We start from the raw sequence: 24669 nt of genomic DNA on the forward strand, positions 1-24669 counted from the left end.
AAATTTACATGACAATAATATTTAAACAAACTTATTTCGTATGATCTAAAATGACAAAGGATTGTGCTGTTTAGACTGTTTAGACGAACTGCCATTCAGAAGCATGCGAAATTTAGTGATTCATATTTAGCATTAACCAAATGAACAAACCTTACAGATGGATGCCAAGATTCTCTGACCTTTGTAATGAAAATTTGCTTCTATCTAAATAGTGCGTGGAAAGCCTTACATTTTTCAGTGAAATTACCTCAGTGCTATTTTTTAGTCTCTAAATTTCCCATTAAGAAATGGCTGTTAAAAACATTTAAAGAGCAGAAATATTCTTGAAATGATTCCAAAGGCTGGGACAAGGGAGTTACAGCCCCTCTACTAGAAGAGCCTGCTGCCAACAATGTGGTTGAGTCAGGAGGAGTGAGCTGTTGTTAGATTCACCATCTCCTGGGACATGGGAATCCAACAGGACACTCCTGACTGTTTATGAGCCCAGTTGTTCCCTGAATCTGATCAGAGCAAAACAGAACGGGGAAACCCTTTGACATCACCAACTTTTAGCTGAAGAATGAACATCTGAAAAATGACTCTTAAGTTCCTACTGTCACCTCACCCACTCCCTAATGTGTGATTTGGTTTAATGCTGGCTTTCTCCACCTTTCATCCTACACTTTTCTTTTTCATTTAATAACAGACTTACATAGTGGACATGGAAAAAGAATATTTTGCACTGCTCAAGTCTGTGACTGAAAGGACAAGCTAAAGATCAATGTTTAAATATTAAAGTTCTGCAGGTGTTAGATGGCTAATGCCATATGTTGGGCTGGTGGTCTTTGGCAGCTCAGCTGGAACAGATAGGAAGTATCAGCAAACAAGCAGCAATTTTAACTCTTCTACTTTTCACTCTGCTTCAGATAACCTTCATTAACCTTCATTTTCAAAACTCTTTAGAGTTTGCACCACCATCAGAAATACACCATTATTAGAAATACACCATAATCAGAACGACACCATTAGTAGAACTACCTAGAATGATGGTCAAAAATAGGATTCTTCCAACTGGACAATTTTATATCAGTAACCAGAAAACGGATGCAAAAAACTGTTATGGGACACCACAGGCATTTGTTTGTATGAGAAAACACATGTCCTTTTCGAAAACGCGACAAGGGCCACGCAGTACTCCAGTGTCTCTGTCTCCAAAGGTCCCCCCTCTGTGTACTATGACACCAGCACACACCATTTAAACAACTCCTCTATCCCTGGGGTGAGACTGTCCTTTATTAGGCTGCTTCCTCTTGACTAAGGCCTTGACTTCAGCATCAACTTCAACTGTTTAGTCTGGCTGAATTTGCTCTGCACAGATTACTGTATTTATGTAAAATTCAGTAGTTTTGCATATCAGCAACTGACATATGAAAGAAAAACACAGTAAATTGGCCATCTCTGCCTCTCAAAGAAACTTGAAAGTTGTCAGCAGTGAAAGTGGGCACAGCTCCTGTTTAGAATTACCAGCCAAATTTCACCTTTTTCGCACGCTAAGGCTGGTATTTTCCATGGCCCTGGAAGAGTTAGGAACACCCAACCATTACACTTCTCCCACGAGCTATAAAAGTTTTAGCAACTGTGCAGTGCAGGACTACTGCTCATCAAGTAGGGTGGCACAGGTCTCTAGTCTCCCACTCAGCAGGAGATGGGTATATATTAAAAAGAGAGAAGAAATGGCTTTGCTGTCTCATAAATGCTTATTTTTAGATTTAAATTCTTGCCCTGTCTTGAATCAAGATGAAAAATCCATTTTTCACCACCACTCACAAAAAACAACAACATGGTTTCATTGAAATATTTCCTGAAGATAATTTTAAAATAGTTTACTTCAGTTTCACTGTTTATCCTTAAAAAAACACCCAAGAAACAGAAATGGCATTATTTAAACTTTGTAAATGGGGTGTTTCTGACAATTTAAAAAATCTTTTCTAATGCAAGCACATGCTGAGTTGAGAGATTTGTCCAGTTTGACCCTGTTCTGCAAACAATTTCAGGAACAGATGCTTCTGGTAAAAATAATTCATTAAAAAAAATTCCCCAAACCTCTAATGTACATCACAGAAAACAGACACTGACCACTTAGTTATAAAAACCTGGCAAGCAATCTTCCTTTGCTTTTTTTTCAGAAGCTTCAGTTCCCACAACTGCTCAGTTTAACAAAAAGCGGTCTTGCACATCCAGTTCTACCCTCGAGTAACTTCTAAACACTTCTGGCTTTCCTCACTTTTTGTTTACCTTTTCTCTCTGATGCAGCCCCGGCATTTGACTCCTGAAGGAACCAGAGCTTTAGAGATAGTTGAGACCATAGAGAAAGCCATAAAGCCACCAGCCAGCTTTAGTAACTGCTGCATTCAAAGGGCTGTTTCTGACATACCTGTGGGGACTTGTGAGAGCGCCAGCTGTACTGGTGACTGTGGAGACTAGCCAGCAAAATATTTTCATCAGTATCCACCTGGCCAAACCTCAGTGTCTCTTGTGTGTCATTACAGATCACAAAATGGCTGAAGACCAACTCCTCTGCCTCAGGGCATTGGTTCTGAAAGGAAAGGGATATGAAAACCAGTAAGCATCAGATTAATTGGAAGACATTTGGCAGCTGACTGCCCAGTGGCGACTGTTACAACACAGAAATGCTTCAAGATCTCTTGCCATTAGCTTTGGTCTCATAGTACTCTACTCTCTGCAAAAAAAAAAAGGTGTTTGGGTTGACAAAATATATGCTAAGACTTAACATATTTTACTTTATGTTTCTGTAATACTTAGAAATTTAAAACTACAATAAAAACTTGATTTCCTCATCTATGTGAAAGACTTCAATGAAATTAAATTCAGTGGGAAATGACAGATCACATAGGGCAGATGGGGCACTGCAGGCTGAACAGCATGAAGAGGTTTCTCCATGCTGACAACTGATCTCTCAGGCAAACAGGCTGCACTTCCTCTTCCCCAGCTGCTGCTTCTTTGAGATGCTGCGGTCGGTCAGGAGCAGAAGACACTCTGCTGATACCACAACGCTTTAAAAAAGGGAAAAAGAAAAAGCAGGCTAGTCTGAAAACGCACCATGCAATTTGACACAGTCTAATAGGAAAAACAAAAAACTGTTACAGGTTTTAAAGCGTTTTATATTCTACAATACTTTTTCTCCTGCTTGCAACATCCTTCCATCCCTTTCCGTTTTTCATCTGGCTGCTTGTCACTTTATTGACACAATGAGATTATATGATAGTCATAAAAATTACCAGAGCTACAGGTCTTCCGTCCCTGAAGGCATGAACCCTATACAGGAGAGGTCAAAGTGTGACTGACAATTTGATTTGGAGATCATCTCTCATATATTTCTGTCCTAGCCATTACTGGGCTGGCACCTCCCACTTTCAAGCAACTATCTAGCAACCATAAAAATTACTCCAACAAGGCTACATTTGGATAGTCTTCACGCAATTTAATGGGTATAACACAAAGAACTCTTCATCTTCTGCTTTTTGTTACCTCTTTTTGACCCATCTTTCCTAGCACATACTTTTGACAATGCTTTATTGTTGGTTGGTTTTCTTCTCTCCACAATATAGCCCAGCTGCTCTTTTCTCATCCTTTCTTCCCATGATGTTTGCTCCAACTTATGGGCCCTTCATGGTCTTTGAGAGCTGATTCTGTTTCCCTCCTTGCTCTCTCAGCGGACATTTTAAACAGACAAAATAAAGCTAGCACCTCCTCTGTCTACGATCATATGGGTCTCTAGTTCTTTGATACCAATGTGCCCGGAAGCATGCAGAAATTCAGAGATCAAGCAAGAGAGAGAGAAAATTTTTTCCTCATAGACCCCTATGGATCATTAGTTACCCATGAAGAACTGTTTCGTACATTGCTTGTAGCAGACTGCTGGGTGACACACATGGAACAGATTTTCTGAGAAGTGAAGTGTGCAAGGTATTTGAGCTTGAATGCACGTTCACAACTGTTATTAACTTTAGAAGAACATAAGGTACAGGCAGGTTGCGATTCCTTTTGTGACTGGATGTCAGAATGGTTGGCTGGGAGCATTTGTGCAAAAACCATATTCACCCTAGCAGATTTAAGCATATTTACATTAAAGCTTCTCTTCAAATCTCATTAATTTTTCTGCATAAGATCAGGTATCTTCTGTGAAACAAGATTCAGGGAAGCATAACCAAAATCTCACTTTTTCAAACCAGTAAAACTCATTACAGAGCAATATGTCTGTATCACATCCAGTAGCAGATCTGGGTATGCTAAAGGCTGACATTTACAGTGCCACTTCAGAGTGCAGAATTTATTTTGGCATTTTCTAGTGGCAGATCTATGACTTTCTACTGTCAAGCTGCCATACCCACATACTCATAGGTCTACCACATGTATAATATATATATTTTCCTGTTACAGCTTTGCAAAATGTTCTTTTTAAAAGGGAGGATTTACTATCCACAGAGCTTAACATGTTGTTATAGTCAAATCTATTTATAACCCATGGGGAATTGAAGAAATTGTTGGTTATTGTTTTTATTCCAATACATTTTCTTGCCAATTACACAGAGACTGGAAGCACAATATCAGAAGATTGTCAACTTCCTTCTTTTTACCTGAATAACTAACTTAGTTTCAAGTAAGTTAACAAAAACTGTAGGTTCTTGTATTTTCCAGAGGGAAAAGAGAATTTAGCAAGTTTTTGGCATGTACAGAACTCCTAAATTGTACTGAGGGAATGTTATCCCATCAGGAATTATAACAAGACTTGCACACATTTTGGTGCTTATAAATGATGGTCGTTAATCATTAGTCTTAAATTCTAGATTTGCTACTAGAATCTACTGCTTTTAACAGCAACATTTCTCAAAGTAAACCAAAAGAGGTATTTTAATCTCAAATTATAACACTTCCAATGTTTTAATCAAAGAAACATCAACACATGAGGAACATGGACTGCTTCAAGTGAGTCCAGATGAGGCCACAAATCTGCGCAAATAGCTGAAACACCTCTCCTGTGAAGACAGGCTGAGGGAGCTGGGCTTGTTCAGCCTAGAGAAAAGAAGGCTCACAGGAGACATAACAGCAATCTTCCAGTACTTAAGGGGACCTACAAGAAATCTGGAGAGGGACTTTTTACAATGGCACACAGCGATAGGACAAGGGAGAGTGGCTTTAAACTGGCGGAGGGTAGATTTAGATTAGATATTAGGAAGAAATTCTTCACTATGAAGGTGGTGAGACACTGGCACAGGTTGCCCAGAGAAGCTGTGGCTGCCCTATTCCTGGCAGCGTTCAAGGCCAGGTCGGACAGGGCTTTGAGCAACCTGGTCTAGTGGGAGGTGTCCCTGCCCATAGCAGTGGGGTTGGAACAGATGATCTTTAAAGTCCCTTCCACCCCTAACCATTCTATGATACGATTCTGTGAATACGGCATTGCTCCATGCTGCCAGGCTTAAGAGAGAGCTACTAATACCTCAAGTCTTGATAATAACAGCTGACTAAAGGATCAGCAAAGAAGCCTGGGAATATTTTAGCTCAGTATGGCAACTACACACTGTACAGGCAAGTTTCTAGGAAACTTTTCTTCTAACTGCAGTAAATGCAGGGGATTTTTGCCAGACGGTACCTCCCAAGCTTCTTGTTGCCTGAGGAGCTACAGAAGTTCCATGTACCCATCACACGTAACTGGATCTCAAATTTGCTGCTGAAGTCTGACAGCAAAAGCTTCTAGGATAAGCAGAAAGTAACAACAACAACAACAAAAAAATTAAAGAAAAAATAGCAAAGGATGGAGTGAGGAAATTTTGATTGATAAAAGAGAGTGCAGAGAAATTAGACATAATAAAACCAAACAGAACTTGGCCACAGCAGATCACTGCTCGAGTCGGGCTGGGTATCGGTCAGTGGGTGGTGAGTGGTTGTATTCTTTCCCCTTGTTATTTCCCTTATCATTATTATTGGTGGCAGCAGCAGTGGTTTGTGTTATACCTTAGTTACTGGACTGCTCTTATCTCAACCTGTGGGAGTCACATTCCTTTGATTCTCCTCCCCATCCTTCTGGGAGCTGGGGGAGAAAGGGGAGGGAGTGAGCGAGCGGCTGTGTGGTTCTGGGTTGCCAGCTGGGCTTAAATCAAGACACACATCTCAACTCACAGCTATTTCAAAGCTGGATCTGGAAAAAAAACACACCACTATAAAAGCCTAGGGTTCTTTATATGCACAAAGTTATTTTCTGTGTGCTTCACAAGCTACCGAAGACCTATGCAAGCCTTTTTCTCTCTCTCCAACACATACACACACTCTCTCTCTTTCTAGCACCTAATAATGTTTTTTGACTCAAAAATTTTAAAGTGTTTTTAGCAATTTCTCATCTCCCTCAAAACTCCTCTGAGAGAAAAGAACACTTTCCTTCTGATAGTTTAAACTTCATTCTTACGGCAGTGTCCTGATGTTCTCAGCTAGAAAGGTAAACTGAAACTGCATGCAAATTTTCTGTACCTTTTTCCTTTGTTCTCCGTGCTTACGGTAAAAATATGGGTAAACTACTGTGATCACAGATGTCATTTTGACTGATCCCATCTCATTAAGAAAACTTATGCAACTGCCAACAGAAAGGTTAAGCACCACACAGACCTCAAGGAAAAGAAGTTCTAATGGTTTAAAACAGGTTTAAAAGAGGAGCTTTTATAACTTCTGAGGGGCTTGGGAAAACATTTGCCATGTGAGACCACAAAGTTTTTCTCCCTGGGAATACTCACTTAGAACTGTACCTGGGGAGCTGTTTTCTCACTTCACCCCGTGTATCTAGATACCACAGGACACCAATGCTATAAAATAACTTGTGAAGGCTTAAATGACCAAGTAAATGGGAAAAAAAACAACATACCCCCAGGTATACTCACAGGAGACACACATTTTCTCTCTCACTAGATACTCTGCGTGTTATTATTAAATAATAAAACTAAATTTTAAAAATCCTAACGTTCCCTGCCCAGTTATTTGATTATTAAAACAATTATTTTAGCCTTGCATTTAGATGTACATTAGTCTGTTTCTGCTTATACTTAAACAAGGATTTCAGACTAGACAGTGAAATACGTCAAAAGGGGAAACTGTCTTTAAAAACTGCTAATCCTCTCAGATTTTCAGCATGTGACTTAGAAGTATAAAGCAAGTTGTATGCCTGGTGTTTTTTACACCTATCTTCTTTCAAAATGTTCATCATTACTTAAACCACAACAACAAAAAATCAGTCCACATCTAAGAAACAAAGACACTGGCAGAGGCTTCTGGTAATCCTGAACTCTTGACCTAAAGGTGCAGGGTCAAATTGCTTCATGCTTCATCTGCATGTCCACTGAGTACAATATTACTTATTTCAGATATTAATCCAGTAAAAAATATGTGGAGAATTCAAATAACCTTTCCTGCTTATTAAATTCATGCTTCTAGTTGGCAACATTTATATTGTACTTTGTGTGAACAGCAAACATCAAATAATGATTATCATTGGGAATTTCATTCCCTCCCGGTGCAGTCCCCCCCTCCAAATCTGGAGGTAAAGCCACATACAAAACGTCTTGGTAATAACTAATTTAATAAGCTGTTTTGAACTCAATTGTGTGTTAACTGTTCCCTAATTTTAAAGTAATGCAAGTTTTTAATCTTGAATAGTCAGGGCTAGATACCCACCACATCAGAACATGGTGGCAAGTACCCTTGACATGAGAGGAAACGAGAAAATTACAGCAACAATTACAGAAGTATATCCTCCTGTGGCTCATGTTAACATTGCCAAATCCATGTATAAATCAGTACCAACTATTCATAGAATGTACCTGTCAGCAATATACTATGCGACATATGGCTCTACTTAATCAAATATACAATTCCATTTTTTCAATTCAGAATATTCCTTCAAGGCACAGAGTAGTCAGTCAGTCATTCACACTCTGATGTGGTTTAAAACATTTAAATATTTATGCACCATATTTTATTTATATGTATAGTTATGTCTGAGAGATCTTTTCTTTTTTTTCCATCCTAAGAGGAAACTGACCTTTCTGAAGGCCATTTTGCAGTAGTTGCCACACATGTCTTAGATGAGGGACTAGTACTAAGTCAGAAATATTCTGGGTTTAAACAGCCTATCAACGACTCTTTTCTACTTTCAATGTTTGTTTTTTATTAAAGGCATTGTTCAAAATATGACAAAAACCAGAAATTGGAGCTACAAAGATTTTTGTTCACATTGACATTTGAGCCAGCTGTAAAGATTTAAATCACACTAGATCTTGTTTTATGAATGTCCTTTTGCAACAAGAAAACCATGGAATGCTGTTAAAAAAGAATTTTTTGATATAAAACACATGTTCTGTCCTTTTTGGGGGGCTTTGTTATTGTAGTGCCATGATAGGTAATTAATTCCCAGGCTCCACATAGGTTTTCAGGCAGATGAAGAGAATGATTTGATTTCAAGGCTACAGTGGAATAAGGGAATTACAGGCCTTCGTGGGGTCACTGAATAAGTACGGTTCCTTACGCTGGGACTGGCTTCAGCCATTAATGCTGCTTGTGCAGAGTGTAATGTGAAACTAGTGCTGAACTTCAATAAGGATAGAAGTAGTAGCTGGAAACAATATTCTCTACCACTCAGACTGAGCTGTGCTTACATACCATGCATCATTCACCTTTTCATAAATTAGTGGAACATTATGCATTTCAAGACCAAGATCCTGATTATTTTGATATAAATCCATGTAGTTTCACAAAAACTCAAGCAGTTCTGGCTACATTTACCTTTACATCTAGCATTCATTGCCTCCTAATTTTCATTTTTATCACGGAATGAATGTTTATTAGCAAAAAGCACTTTTAAATTAAAGCTTTTGCACCTTGGAATAATTTTAATGAATGCAGTTGGTATTCTAATTTGATATGCAGTTAATTGCAATAGCTACATTTGTTCTCATTATTGTTTTTGCCTACCTGCTGCCAAGCTTGAATTGCTGTATTTAGAGAATGAAGTGCATATTGGCCAAAGTTGATGAAAACGGGGTCCACCATTATTGTGCAGTCCAAGAGCCTTCCTACTGTGCTGCTGGAAATAGCAATCTGCCCCCAGATTTTGAAAGGTTTCACAACACTCTGCATAGTCATGTTTCGGCACTCCAGAAGTTTACAGTTGGCTTGAGTTGAAAACTGGATCTCCTGGAACACTAACTCATCGCTCCACTGACGAAGATATACATGAGGCTCAACAAAGGAAATTATCATGTATTCTAGTTCAGACGGCATGTTCTTATCAGATGAAAATGGCTGAAGAAACTTTGGTGGTGCTGAAAAGTAAAAGAACGAAAAAGATCAGAGCCTCACCACTGAAACATTCTGTTTGGTTTTGTAAATTGCGTTTTAACTGTTTGTACATATGATGAAAAGAAGTAAAATTCGTAAGAGTCAACTTTTCTGAAATCTGACATTAATCCTGTTCACACTGTTAGATGTAAAATAGAACTGTAATTAATAGCAGCTGCAAACAAAAAGAATCTGCAAACCAAAATCTTTTTACCACAAATAGATTAGCCACCCAAACTGCTTTATCAGCACACTGCAGAATACTTCAGATTGCCACCTATTTGGAGCAGAGACCATATTTCTGTGAGAATTTTTGCTGTAGTAGATATATATGATAGCATGTTTTGAATACAATAAAAATTAGCAATATAATATTTGCTGACACGACTCGCAGGCTCGCAGGCCTCAAAATGAAAACGGTCTTTACTGCAGTGACAGAGTTCAAGACCAGAAACCCACTGAGATGCTACATATTACTGCATAATAATAGAAATTAAACAAAGTAATATCTTGAGACTAAAGTATGAGAAATATATTTATAAAAACTGTTTTATCATGTCCACTGAAGTCTCAGTCCTGGCATAGGGATGAGCACTGTGGCAGCAGATACTGCAAGGCACATATGCCACTTCTGCGGCATTCAGCATATGAATGTTTCCTCTGATGTTATTATTTATGTTGCTAGAACTACTCACATGCTTAAAATCAGAATATGCTCAAGTGCTCTACAGATTTGGAACCAAAACACTCATCACTTCCTAGAATCAAGCCCTATTATTCTGCAAATGCATAATGGATACAGTAAGTTTTGTGCTCCCTTCGTGTACAACATAACACAACAGAGACCCAAAACTTAAGGTCTATAACAGGAACAACAGCATAAGCATAAACTCAGTTACTGTTGAAAAATGAAACAGCTGGGCTTGACTTTAATCTGATTTTTGCCTTTTCCAGTACATGTAATTTTAAAGATTGAGCATCTGGAATTGGAGTGTAATAGTGCGGGAGATTATAGTGATAGAGGTAAGCCTATAGACAAGAAATTATTTGCTAGACATTGAGTGTCAGTCTTGGTATGATTTGATAATGCATATATTATAATACTTGCAGAAACACAAAAACTACTCATGGAGAAAGCTGTCCCTGTCAAAATTATCTAAGATATTTGCTCATCTTCCACAGAAAGTATTCCTGGCATCTGCAAATCAGACAATAATCTAAAGATCTCTTGGAATGTATTTGCCATTAATGCAATGACAGAGAGCACTGAACAAAACCAGATGTAGCTCCAAAAGTGATCATAACTGAAATAACAGTTAAATCTGCAGTTCTCAGAGCCTTTCCAAGGAATTCTTACTATAAGGGGGTTTCAAAATCTTCAAATATTTTAATAGTACTGTTAATATGCTGGAAAATTTAAAAGACAAAATTCATTCATTAAGATGGCTCAAAACTGAAGTGGCACCTGCTGTCACTGATCAGACTATGGAAAACAACGGCTTCTACAGTTACCCATTCTGGAGGGAGGAAGGGGACTGATCAGGCAGCCCCACTGCCTACCCTATGTACTTTCTCAATGCACCAAAGTCATCCATTTTACCCTCAAGTCTGCACCACCAGTGGCTGCTGGTGATAATTTATTGCAAGAATGCCTGTCTGAAAGAGGAAATGTGGACTACCTGCAGCAGAAGTGCGATTAAGCAGCATGTGTGAACTATGTATTTTAATTTTCCTGTGTAAAGGAATACATACCTGTGCCTAGTTGATCAAGATGATGGCAGAGGTGGACTTCCACATAGCTAAATTGGATCGACACACTCAGTGATGGCACAAACCAAGGAGTAAAACAGGAGTCAACCCTGGTACAGGCTGCTAATGCTGTGGGAGTCACAAGCTGATCCCATGCACTTTGTGAGCCAGATTCACTTTCTGAGCTGTGGAAGGTACATAACAAAATGGCAGTTCAGCAGTTCCAGGATTTTATCACTTTACAACAGGACTTGGCCATGTGCTGTGCTGGTTTTCCAACACAGCCAATGTCATAGTTTTCTAATTGCTAACGTCAGTGTATGTGCTTTTTCCCAAGCAGAACATAGCAGACAAGTCTGCAATTCGACATTGCTTTTATCATGCTGCACTTTCAATTTACAAACTGTAACTGCAGAAGCAAAGTGTACTTACAGAAAATAAAACCAAAACATACCAGGTATCTTTAATTGCTGGTATAGTTGAACAGAGTACATTACTGTTACTAAAGCTGTAAGAATGAGCTGAAAGTTAATCTGGTCAAGAGAAACATTTCTTTCATTTTAAGGAGACCAACTCACAACCATCAAACTACTGTTATGTATAAACCCTGTCCCTTTAAGCTTTCTTTCCTTTGTCCTTCTCACTCTATAGAGTCATCATTTAAAAAACATCTCCAAGTATTGTAAGCTCAGCCTGGAGCCTTTTACCAGCACCTATTACAACATATTAACTATACATTTAAAATGCCATCCCGCTGATTTTTTTTCCATAGCCGTGCTCCTGACGCCATGAATTTCCAAGCATTATCTTTCAGTCTCTTGAGAGACACTAACACTACATTACAATTCTACAGGTTGCTAAGACACCACTGAAGCACAAATAAACTTTCTAATTTAAGCCAAATCTACCCTTAATGTTCCTTATTCTCACTCCCTTTGCAGTTTGGCATTAGAGTTTTAGTTTGAGTCAAGAAAGCTAAGGTCAAATCCTCAGTCAAATAATGATCTTATTTTTAAAATAAAATTTAATGAAGGACTAGCTAAGGCCAACTTGCTATTTTTGTCAGAAAGTAATAGGCTTTTACAAAGCACTGAATAAACATTTTAAAGATAGTTTAAATGCAAACTTAAGTTTAAATTGGTTTTCAAAACAACGTCTTAAGCCTTTAGGACCAAAGTTTTCATAATTCCATGCATGTTAATACAAAATTCTGCACAAATATAGTAGATACTCAAGAAGTTCAGCTGCAAATGCTTAAAATTCCATGGATAAGTAAATTTATCACTATTATTTTGTGTTACGGTAGCCAGCTAGCACGGTATTTATTTATGGAGCTCAAGTCCAACTTCAGATTTGTGGACATAAATTAAAATACTTGTTTAACAGTAAAACATGACTAAAATTAGCTCGTTATCAAAGAATCAAGACAAGACATCAAGAATGGATTAGGTTTGTGAAGGATGAAAGACAGATTATCATATTTTTAGTTGCTTTCCTGTGCTTCTTTACGTCTTCAAATTGCCCGCTCACATTTCAAAAATGGTGTTGCAGGTTTTTAAGAACTGGCATATTAGGAAATAAAATTATTCTTTGTGTTTACATGACAAAAGATCTGTGGGACCGGACTAGGGTCAAAGAAACAGGATGCTTTGCTTTGCTCTGACATGGATACTCCTTAGATTGTTTGGAACCAAAGCATGGAAGCAAATCCAAAAGCTGCCAAAATCTGGAGGCTGATTTAGACCATTTAACACTTCTAAATCTATGAAACTGGTTAGTTCTCTTAGAATAACTCTTCACATTTTAATTATTGTTGATCATTGCATTTTGATTAGAAACAGAAGTTCAGGGACACATGGAATTAAAACAGAAAAAGGGCAGAGAGGTTCAAACAAATGTTAAATTATGAGGCACTTTTTTGCTTTTAATTATGTTTTAATACTTTCAGTTAATACTTAATTTGCATCAAACAGCTATAGCACTATCTGCACTAACGAAAAAGGACATTTATTTCTAAAATTTGAGGTTTATTCTAAAATGGTAAATTTCTTTTCCTTAGAAGCCTATTCCTCAAGTCACCTATCAGTGACTTAGCATTTTAATTTCCTTAAAGATGTTTTTTTTGGAGATGGATGTTTTCCATAAAATAAAAACCCAAACAAAATCTCTAAATACTTAGTCAAATTTTATATATCTGTTTTTTATTTATCAAGCATTCTACTGTGATGGGACCTTTCTCATTTCTCATTCATAACCACACTGATTACAGGGCAACATAACATGCCTCATGCAGGAGGAAATGTGGCAGGAGCTTCACACCAGGGAAATAATTTAAAGCATTTAGCCATACTTTGCTCGACCTTTCCTGCCCCACAAGCAGCAGACCAAGAAGACGTAATATTCTGGAAGTTAAAATGATTGGAACAGTAAGATTCAAAGTGACTCATGGACAATCACTATAGAAACCAAAAAGACCCACCACTAAAATGATTCTCTAACAAACTTCAGAGTCCAACCATATGCTTAAAAAAATAATCAGAGTGAAACAGCAAATGAGGATGGGACAGTGTTGCTCCCTGGGACAGAACCGGCTTTGCATCCTCTCCCATGCAAGGGAGGGACAAATGCTGGCAGTGAAGGACTGAGAAAAGCAGAACAATGTGGGACAAGCTACATTTTAGAAAGGAAAATCACTCTTCAGAGACGAGATCACCTTTTAGAAATCATTTAAAAAGAAATGCAATGAGGATTCGTTCATCACTGTTTTCCTATCTGTTCCTTGTTCAAGTATTATTATCTGTGAAGGAGTCCATTTGATTTTTACTCAACTAGAAACCATAGCAAGAATTATAGCCCCCATGTCATTATGAAAATAAAAATGTGTAACAGTATAAACCAGTTACAGTACAAAATATACTGAAAGCAGCATCCAAATTACTATAGTATTGATTTAAAATAAATTGTAATAAGAGATCACAATATAGAATGAGCAGTTTCTTAAGGCAGACTGCAGTCCTTACAATCGGTACCATGACCCTTCGATTTTAAATTAAATCCCATTTAAACTTTTTGCCTAGTAGACTTCCGTCAGACCTTTAGCACTGCTACTTTATCCTTTTACCTCGCATAGAGCACAGAAATCAAAAACACAGTCCTTCATCACATGCTGTGCACAAACAGAAAATAAAGCGGCGTTACCCAGGTAACTTTGTACTAAGTCTCGGTGACCAACAGTAGGAGCATTAACATCATAGCTAGATCTCACTGTGAAATCAAAATCTGTGCATGAAATGAATACAGTATTTAAAAAAATTCCAGCATTCTCTTGGCTGCTTTGGAGCTACAAAATGAACTGTCAACTGTCCACAATTTTTCAGCTGGGGAAAGAAGGAATAACCAGCTTCTACTGCTTTGTGTTTAGCACAAACACATGCTGAGAGATGGGTGTAGCAAAACCAGAGGAAATTCTACACAAAACTGACCTGACGTTAATACTTGAAATTTCTTTTTGCCTTTTTTTTTTTTTTGAATCCTATGAAACAAAATTTTTAACATGGAAAACACCTCCATTCAAAGAAATTATATATTATAAAATATGATAGCTTCACATCAAGCAAAACAGTTCAATTTAAATACATGGCAACTGGGAACAATGACTTAACAGTGACCTGCATTATTCTTGTTATTTTAAGAGTGGAATATTTAAACCAAAACTGCCATTTGTGATGAAACCGCAACATGGGAAAATATCCACTGGGAAGAAGAAAGAGACCACTTAATTCATTTAATTTATGACTCAACTGCTGGTCTGAACCCAAACTGTTAGAGGTCAAAATCCAGTACATCATTACTTTGAATAAAAGCTAAAACAATTAGCAAGAAACATGATCATGATTCCTTACTTTAATTTTTAAAAAGTAGCAATTTAAGGCTCATTTAAATGTTTTTGTACTTGTTTCACGGTTCGTATCTTAAGGCATTTTCAATTGCTATTTCACATTAGTATGTCAGTAATTATAAAAATACTGTTTACATTACACCGGAGATGCACAAATATATAAAACATCTTGCAATGGAATCCACTTAAACAAAGAATGATAAACTCCTCCCAACCAAACTAAGGAGGAGCTTTAGTGTCTCACCAGCCAAACAGAGCTTTAAACAAAAGTTATTTTGATTATAATTTGCTAGTACTCCAACACAAAAATACAACCTCTGAAAATATTTTATGATCATTTCCTTTCAATTCCCTATTTTATGGTCTTCCATAAAAAGTCATTTATGCCATATATGATTCCTTTGAGAGACACTATGCTGAATCCCCAAGGGAATACAAAATTATTTTATTTCAATCTTACTTCAGATTTGTTCATTCGTTGAATAAACATTGCTAAATGTTCATTCAAACCTTATACATTCATTGACTAATGAATGGTCTGCAAAACTCTTAAAAATAAGCAATATATACATAAAAATTATGTCCTTAACCAGATAGCTCCTTGATTTTTATACTTCTAATTCGATCCTGATCAAACTCAGAAAAAGCTTGCATACCAAAAGATTCTGATCATGACATCTTTGCATATTCCTATATTCATTATTGGTTGATATACTTCAGCCTGCCAGCTACTGCTGAACATACCAGCTGGATCTACATCTTCTCACAAACCTTGGTGTTTTCCTGTCACATGAGCCACATAAACTTCACACGTTATAACTGATGCTAGGAATCAGTAATAAAGTACTTAAAACACAAGGGACTAGCTTTCTGCTATTAATAATTAGCATATCATAGAGGTTACCACAAAAAAAAACACCTCTGCAGAATCTGAAGGAAAAAACATCCTTGAAGAGCAGCTGCATGCATATGGCAGCTGTTAGTCTGACCCCAAATGCAAGATCAAACTGAGAAAATAAACTTCAACAAATCTAAGCATTTTTGTATTTTGTAATTAATAGTGAATTAAATTTGCTAATCAATCACACAGTTACAGAATGTAATTAATGACAAATCATAATGAGTGTCCAGGATAGCAAAGATCCTCTCACTTGCAGATCCCTCAGCCTTGAAGTTCCCTAGTCTAACACTTGGCACTAGCTTTGAGCATGGCTCCTTGTGGCTCTTCTCACAAGTCTGTACCATCTCATGTTAAATGTCTACTTCAGGAACAAGCCTAGCACTGAAATTTACCATGATATGGGGTAGTCTCCTCCAAAACCAAAAAAGTTTGGCATTTTTGGCCAAGTAGAATCCAGAATACATTTTAGGGCTCTTGGTCACAAGAAAATATCCAAACTGTTAGCAGTATGCTTGTTTGATGAAGCCAAAATCTCAGCAAAATTACTGCCAGCACAGACTTCCTATCTGCTACTAAGGGTCTATAAAAGTTGGCTTTCTCTATGGGTCCACAGCATCTGTCACCATCTCCTAACAAGGCTTTCCCTTAATAGAACATGATCCTTTGGGGCTTAACTGTTACCTTAAACTTGTTTTGTAGTTGTAACTATATGCATTTCAGTGTTTGTGAAGAGTCCCAAAATCTCCAGGTCAGTGACATGTGACTGGTGTGATCTGCTTGAAGACACAGCCAGTGTCTTCAACAAAGCAACAGTGTGCCTCAAGCACCATAGGTCAAAGCTTCATCTCTGAGGTTTTTCTGATCTGTTAAGTTTCTCTGAGAAGAATCACCTCAGGCTGGTCACAGAGTCATAGAATGGCTTGGGTTGGAAGTGACCTTAAGTATCATCTAGTTCCAAGCCCCCTGCCATGGACAGGGACAACTTTCTGAACAATTTCAATGCATTAGATTAGCAGATCTCCCTGAATGAAACACTGCATGTAGTGATGAACCCTATTTGAGCAGAAAACAGTAAACACAATTAAACTGCCAAAATTTTGATGAAAAAAAACCTACTAAATTTCACTACTTCATTTTCAGTTCCCACCGAGTTCACATTTCTGTGGTGTTAAGCTGACCAGGAAGGCAATTTTGCCAAGGTCCCACATTCAGAGGAATTAACCTTGTCTAAAACACTTAACTTCTCAATGATGAAACTGCATTCTTCCACAATTAACATCAAGAAATCATTTCCAACCTGATACTATTAATGGAAACCAGATGTTCAGTTTTCTTCATTGATTTCGTTAGCCATGTTCATATGTCCTGATTTCTCTGATTTCTGTAGCTTCACATAACATATATGTTGGATGCTGCACACTCATTCAAGCATGTGTTCATATACAGGCAGCAATAATCAGCAAAAAGCAATGATTCAACAGGGTCATTCTGGGTTTTCTGCTCTAGCTACACAATATTAAGAAGATCTTTGAAAGCAATTCCACTGCTGTTTGTGTAGAGAACTTCCACTCATTTCTTCTCACTTTACATATTAACCAAAACTGGATGAATGCAAACAAGAGTATTTATCATTGTACATTGTTTCCAGCTGTAAACATAATGAAAAATGGATCCCAGTGTTTGGAAACACTGATTAATTTTCTTTAGCATTATAAGCAAGCTTTGTAAATGATAATGTAATGCTCTTGAAGTATTCAAGTTTTGTTTAATATATTTAAAATAGTCACTTGGCTTATTTTACTCATTGACTTGCACTGAGGACAAATTAAAGGTGATGTATGGAGAGTACATGGAAGAAGAATGTTTATTACTATGTTATACAGTGGATTGCGCCTCACCCTTCTTTTGTCAACTAGCTAATTTTACTGCATTGTGCAGCTAAGAGGTTTCAGTACATGGCCTGTTTGTCTTCATTCTACAGGAATCCTTGTATTCAGAAAATGGATGAATGTAATGCTGCCAGGATGCCTATAAATCTAAGAGAGCCCTTTTTGTGCATAATACATGCCCTTGCCTGAAGATGAACTACAAGTCTGAGGGTCATTTAAGACCAGCTACTCTTACCGCATATGAAAACAGTATCTTATTTCCTACGTCTCTTTAAAAAGATGTCTCAAGAGTGTAGCATTAGATTTCTGTTTTTCTCTCCTCCTTTAAAATTACCTTTGGTCATCAGCCACATTCTGACTGCTATTCAGGACAATCCTCCACAGGTCGGAGGCTATGAGTTCTTTCTGATCATTCACAAGGTTGATACTTGGTAGCTGTAGTTCACAGACTTTGCTTTCTGACAGACTGAATTCCCGGAATGCAACAAATGATTTCTGAAGCTCATCCCAATACTCCAAGCTGCAAGGAATCTGTGATAAAAGGGAGAAGGCATAATTATTTTATTCTTGATCAAAAATATAATGGGATTTACTGTACACACTAAAAGTGTTTTTTAGTTTATTTAGTAAATTAAATTAAAGCTGTCATATAGAAAATCAGAATTTTAACCACTACTCCGATTCTGAGCTATCTTTACTTAGAATGTTTTTACAACATCACTGCAGTATAATGCTTCAAACCTTTCTCTTGCTGGGCACAGAAATAGCTACTTGTTCCACAGTAACTTGTTCCACAACTAAACTGATCGTTACGCATATTTTGCAGGTAAAAAAGTCATCAGATGTGATCACATTATGGGATCAAGGCAAATCATTTTGAGAACCCAAACCCAATAAATACATGGTAGCTTTGGTTTAATTACATCCCTTATTTTTAAATCTGTATATAAGCCACTGGGATTATTTCTGGATGTATCATTGTACCTGGAGAGAAAGTTATTAGAGATACTTCTGAAGGCAGTAGAAAATTTTAATAAAACCATGAATTTTAAAAGATTGGGTCTTAGGCCTCCTTTTTTTCTATTTTTTTCTTTAATAATAGCATGAAAATGAACGAAAGTATGAATTTAAAACAAATGCAAACTCAGTGAGATATGAAGATTTTAGAATTAAGATACAGAAATCCAGTTATGGCATTTGCACATGCTCAAGAAATAATAAAAATGAAGCTGACATAAAGCAAACAGTAAAAAAAAGTGCTATTACTTTTTTGTATCCCTTTGTTTCTTTGTATAGACATACATATATAAATAACCACAAAAGAAAGTAAGAATGTGGTACAGTTGTAAGAAAATCTCAGCACAGCTAGAAGAAAGAGCTCTGTAAGTATTCTTCATTGCTACTCAGTAAGGACTATAAAGCACTTGACGGTGACAGCAGGCTAATTAATTAACAGGAATGAAGGTTAAGAAGGAAAATTCAGGGAGCTCAGTGGTTCAAGCTGGGGAGGGCAGGGGAACACAAATAATCACCAAAGAATTCTGGAGGAATTAACATGTGGAACCACAGAGCCTGAAACAGGGACTTTTACTACATGTGTCAAGTCACAATGATACCTGAAGACTGCAAAAACCAACTACAGTCACTACCATTTTTTAGTTCAGGATGGAGGAAAACCAACCAAACAAAAAAAGTGCCTGACAACTGCCTGCAAAACTCTGATGCCAGTAATGTATAAAACAGAGAGGAGCATAGCAATATCAATCAGGAGTGCTGATTTAATTTCAAAGACTACAGTCTGAGAAAAAGGAATTATTTTAACATCAAAAAGCACACATCATATACATAAAGATAGCAACACATATGTTTATAAGCTGCAGATTCAATTGGAAATGGTGAAGATACGCAAATGTCAGCTGGAAAATTGTGAGGCACTATGACAATGCCTGGAAAAAGCAAATGCCATTCTGAGACATGTCACGTGAGATACTTCCAAAAGGAAGAGGCAAATAAGAATTAACTTGTGTAAGACACCAGTGGGGCCTCCTCTGGGATATGACACACTTTCCAATTCTTCATGTTAAAAGTGTATTAACTCACACTGGGATCTGTGCAGAATTGAGGACCAAATGAAGGACATCAAATGGAACATGATTTTTCTACCCAGAAAACTCAGGAGAGAAATAATTAATGGCAGAAAAACTCGGTAGAAATATGGATCAAACCAGAGTTGCTCTATGAATAAAGTGTAAGGCTAGAAACCCAAAAGAAACAGATAGGGAGGTTCAAGGACAGCCTTTGTGCCTGTGACAGCTGCTTTTAAAAGCTTGATCTGATAATAAGCTGAAGACAGTAATAACCACTGGAAGGAGGCTGGGCTTGATGACCCAGAAAACATCTTTCTTAGTTCTGTTAACTAAGAGAACCATGCTAATTCTACAACAGTGCTGTGCAGCAATATGAAATATTATATTATTGTGTTTGTAGTCATATTCTTTTTTGCTCTTTGTGTCACTACAGTTTTAGATTTCAGTACTTCTCAGTATTGAATTATTTTAATGTTTAATGCCTGTGAACAAACACTCAAGACCACAATACCACAGCAACATTCCTACTCTTCAATTACAGATGTATCCAAGGAATTCCCCTATGTTAACTATGAACACATAAACAGCAACTTCCATCATTTGCTGTCTTTCAGACTACATTGTGAAGTCATTCACACTCACATACTTCTTTTTTAAACCTCTACAGCCTACATTTGATTTTATTTAAAATATTGCAATACTTGGCATATTTCGTATTTGAATAATTTCTTACAAAAGGTTGCAGGCTTTCATGGCTGTACAGGTACTTCTACATACAGCAGCGTGTATTTCTGTGTATTTTTAAATCTCAGTCCTTAAAATACCTTGAGACTCTTTTGGAATCTGATTCAATATATTTGAATAGCTGGTTTGATCTTGTGCCTCCTATTGCCTATCAACACCCAAGTTATCTTCTCCTGTCAATGAGTAACATGTGTGTAACAGAAGTCCCATGAAGCTATCCTATTATTTAGGATATTTATTTCTTTTAAATTACACCTCAAACAAAACTTCCTTTGTTTTAATATGCAAGTCTCCCTAATGTGAATCTCACAAAATTGGATTAGAATGGCAAGTAGGGGACATTGAATGAGAGACTAAGCAAGGTGATGAATTCTATTCCCACTAAGATTAATGATCTGGAAGAACAAATTAAAGAGCACAATAAAGAAATTTTGTAAGTAGCACTACAATAGGAAAAACATAAAACTATCAGTAAGGCCATTCATCTCTCTTTATATATACATGTCTAAATATATACATATATATAATGTATGTGTGTATATATATATATATATACACAGAGACCAGTAACGAGTGGTGTCCCTCATGGATCGGTGTTGGGACTGGTCTTGTTTAACATCTTTGTCGCTGACATGGACAGTGGGATTGAGTGTGCCCTCAGCAAGTTTGCCGATGACACCAAGCTGTGTGGTTCGGTTGATACTCTGGAGGGAAGGAATGTCATCCAGAGGAACCTTGACACCCTTGTGAGGTGGGCTGATGCCAACCTTATGAAGTTTAACCATGACAAGTGCAAGGTCCTACACCTGGGTCAGAGCAATCCCAGGCACAGCTACAGGTTGGGCAGGGAAGAGATTCAGAGCAGCCCTGAGGAGAAGGACTTGGGGGTGCTGGTTGATGAGAAACTGAACATGAGCTGGCTTCAGTGTGCGCTCGCAGCCCAGAAAGCCAACCGTATCCTGGGCTGCATCAAAAGGAGTGTGACCAGGAGGTCAAAGGAGATGATCCTGCCCCTCTGCTCTGCTCTTGTGAGACCTCACATGGAGTATTGTGTGCAGTTCTGGTGTCCTCAGCATAAAAAGGACATGGAACTGTTGGAACAAGTCCAGAGAAGGGCCATGAGGATGATCAGGGGACTGGAGCACCTTCCGTATGAAGACAGGCTGAGGAAGTTGGAGCTGTTCAGCCTGGAGAAGAGAAGGCTGCGTGGAGACCTCATAGCAGCCTTCCAGTATCTGAAGGGGGCCTATAGGGATGCTGGGGAGGGACTCTTCATTAGAGACTGTAGTGACAGGACAAGGGGTAACGGGTTAAAACTTAAACAGGGGAAGTTTAGATTGGATATAAGAAGGAAATTCTTTCCTGTTAGGGTGGTGAGGCACTGGAAGGGGTTGCCCAGGGAGGTTGTGAATGCTCCATCCCTGGCAGTGTTCAAGACCAGGTTGGATGAGGCTTTGGGTGATATGATTTAGCATAAGGTGTCCCTGCCCACAGCAGGGGGGTTGGAACTAGATGATCTTAAGGTCCTTTCCAACCCTAACGATTCTATGATTCTATGATATTTTTTCCCTAAGAAAAGCAGGTACTTCAATATTCCTGCCACTTAGGAACTTCAGGGTAACCTCTAAGTGAATTATGAAGAATTTGGAAAGGCACAGGAATGACTGCTGGACTTAGTAGTATGAGAAGCCAGAAAGACCATATCACCTAACAGTTAAAGCAGGCTGCTAAGCACGTTGAAAAGATTATTCCTCTTTATTTTTGCTCACTGATTTTGTCCTGTGTTGTAATATGTCAAGAAATCTACCAGAGCAAGAGACAGTATGTTTCAAGATGCCGTCTGCACAACATTAGAAGTAAAAGGTCAAAGACACGCTTTATGTGATTGCCTATACAAAATACAGCTCATGCTTTGGGACTGTCTAAACTGTAAGCTTTCTAGTTTTAAGCTTGCAAAAGACTTAGTTGACTTAGAGTCTTTGATTCCTACATATCTAGCTTTATTTGTTCTATGGGGTTTATTACTAATGCCTGATCTGGATAAGTTTAAGGAAAGATGGTAGCTCTGGGCATTATTAGCTGCCAAAAATAATAGTTGTGAAAGCCTGGAAATGGGCTATAATGCCAGAACTGAGTCATAGGCAGTGGGAATAAGTGAATTAACTGCAACAAAAAATTCCCCACATGTAGAATTAAATATGGTGCTTTTACCTTTAAATATTTTAATAAAACCTAGGCTATAATTCAGACAATTGTTATCTGTTAGAAAATGTGAGCGCTAGCACTGCCCCTATAAAACCGAACACTAACAAAGCATAGCTAACCACAAACTTCTCTGCCAAAAACCAAGCTTGTTTCTTCAACAGACACTTCTCCATAGCTTTTTATTTTCTTTCCTAGATCTCCAAGAAAGTTTTAATCACAAGGATTTTATTCACCTGTAAAATGCAAACAGAACCATCACTGTACAGTCCCTGTCACTCACATGTGCATAAAACTGTGATTTAACTCGGATTTAACCAAGAATCTCCTAGTTTAATTTTGCAAGAAAACCATATACTATGAGACAAACGTTTGTTTAGAAGGATGATTACAGCAACAGAGAGCATAACAGCAGTTAAATGCTTTTTTTTTTCAGCAGCATTAACGACACAGAGCAGAAGCAGAAATCAAAAGCTACATGAAAACAGCCTGAACACTAAGTACTTATAACAAAATCTGTTAATAAAATAAATACATTTAAAGCAAAGCAGAGGTTTCAAAAATTCCTCCTTTTTCTCTTTACTGATGTTAGCTATAGACATGGGGGATCTGATAATTGCTTGCCACTGTTCTGATGAAGAATGGAAATGGTATTAACAAATTCTGATAGGAAGGAAAGCAGTTTCCTCCAAGTGACAGTTTCAGTCCTGTCCCCGCGAGTACAGGACACAAAGAACGACTCAGCTGAAATAGTTGCCTTGGAGCAGAAACCTTTTGAATTAGGAATGTGTGGATTCCTGTTCCCTATGGATTTCTCTTTTTGTCCTATTTTATGGGAAAAAAAATCATATATACTACATTAACATAGACATTACAAGAATCACGTTTGTGAACCCACATCAACTCTCTACAAATAGAAGCAATTCCAACATTAGCAGAGCTGAAACCTTTATCATATTCATTTCACAAAAAAAAGAAAAAACCCAAACCAAAAAGAAACTCAAAAACGCTCTTAAAAACCTGTATCCCTCAAGAAATTTCCCACTTTTGTCAGCTTAGTAGGAAGTCATTGTTAATAACCAACTGAAGTATGACCATTAATGAACTGCAATGTGATAGATCATGTTTTTTTAAATTCTTCATATAATGTTTACATATTACCTATACCAGAATCAATGAAGTCCTTTTTGGAAACCAGATGTCAAGAAATGCTATAGAATCTGTTAATGCTATGTTACGTATCAATACTTTTATGCATGTGTTGTACACACTATTGACCACATGGATACTCCTTATTCCCTCATAAAGTTATGTGTAATAATAAAACACAATGGGAGACAAATGCCTGTTGATCCATATGTGCTTTTCAAAGGCTTTCATAATCACAACATGCTTCTAGATTTTCCCATGTCCTGATGTTATCCTCCCAGCTTTAGAATACTTTGCTAATTTGGATTTTAAAAGCTTTGGGTACACACCACTTACCACTAGGTATGCTCCTATAGCTAAGCTCTCTAGCTGAACTGAGGGCCAATACTAGTGCACTTCCACAAGGTGTTATGTTACCGTAAATGATCAATACCTATTATTCACTATACATATTGTCATAAAGCCAACAGATCTCAGATAGAGACATCACTGCCATTTGCGACAGTGATGGCGACAGAAATAATTAAAATATCTCAATTTCTCAGCTAATCCCATCTTTTTCACAGACATCTTTTTCACCTCTAGGAAAAAGCTACAGCCATCTGCCTACTGCTTTGAGGTTGCTGAATGACGGCTATATAAAAGTATTATTGCTTTGTTACTTAAATACCA

The 24669-nt window shown here is 37.6% G+C and overlaps 1 protein-coding gene across 8 annotated transcripts in view; it reads right to left on the reverse strand.

Annotated features, from left to right (window-relative positions):
* VPS13B (vacuolar protein sorting 13 homolog B) overlaps nt 1–24669 on the reverse strand; it is a 439567-nt gene that overhangs the window by 44861 nt on the left and 370037 nt on the right. For all 8 annotated transcript variants that reach the window (XM_062627313.1, XM_062627314.1, XM_062627315.1 and 5 more), the window contains 4 exons: nt 18150–18346; nt 11131–11312; nt 9013–9362; nt 2414–2575 (listed from right to left, as the gene is read on the reverse strand). In XM_062627313.1, the coding sequence (XP_062483297.1) occupies nt 2414–2575; nt 9013–9362; nt 11131–11312; nt 18150–18346 (891 nt within the window). The remainder of the gene's footprint in view (nt 1–2413; nt 2576–9012; nt 9363–11130; nt 11313–18149; nt 18347–24669) is intronic.

Source organism: Pezoporus occidentalis, unplaced genomic scaffold (genome assembly GCF_034315485.1).
Source record: "Pezoporus occidentalis ecotype Australia unplaced genomic scaffold, CSIRO_AGI_Poc_V1 ctg3, whole genome shotgun sequence".
NCBI classification, from domain to species: Eukaryota; Metazoa; Chordata; class Aves; order Psittaciformes; family Psittacidae; genus Pezoporus; species Pezoporus occidentalis.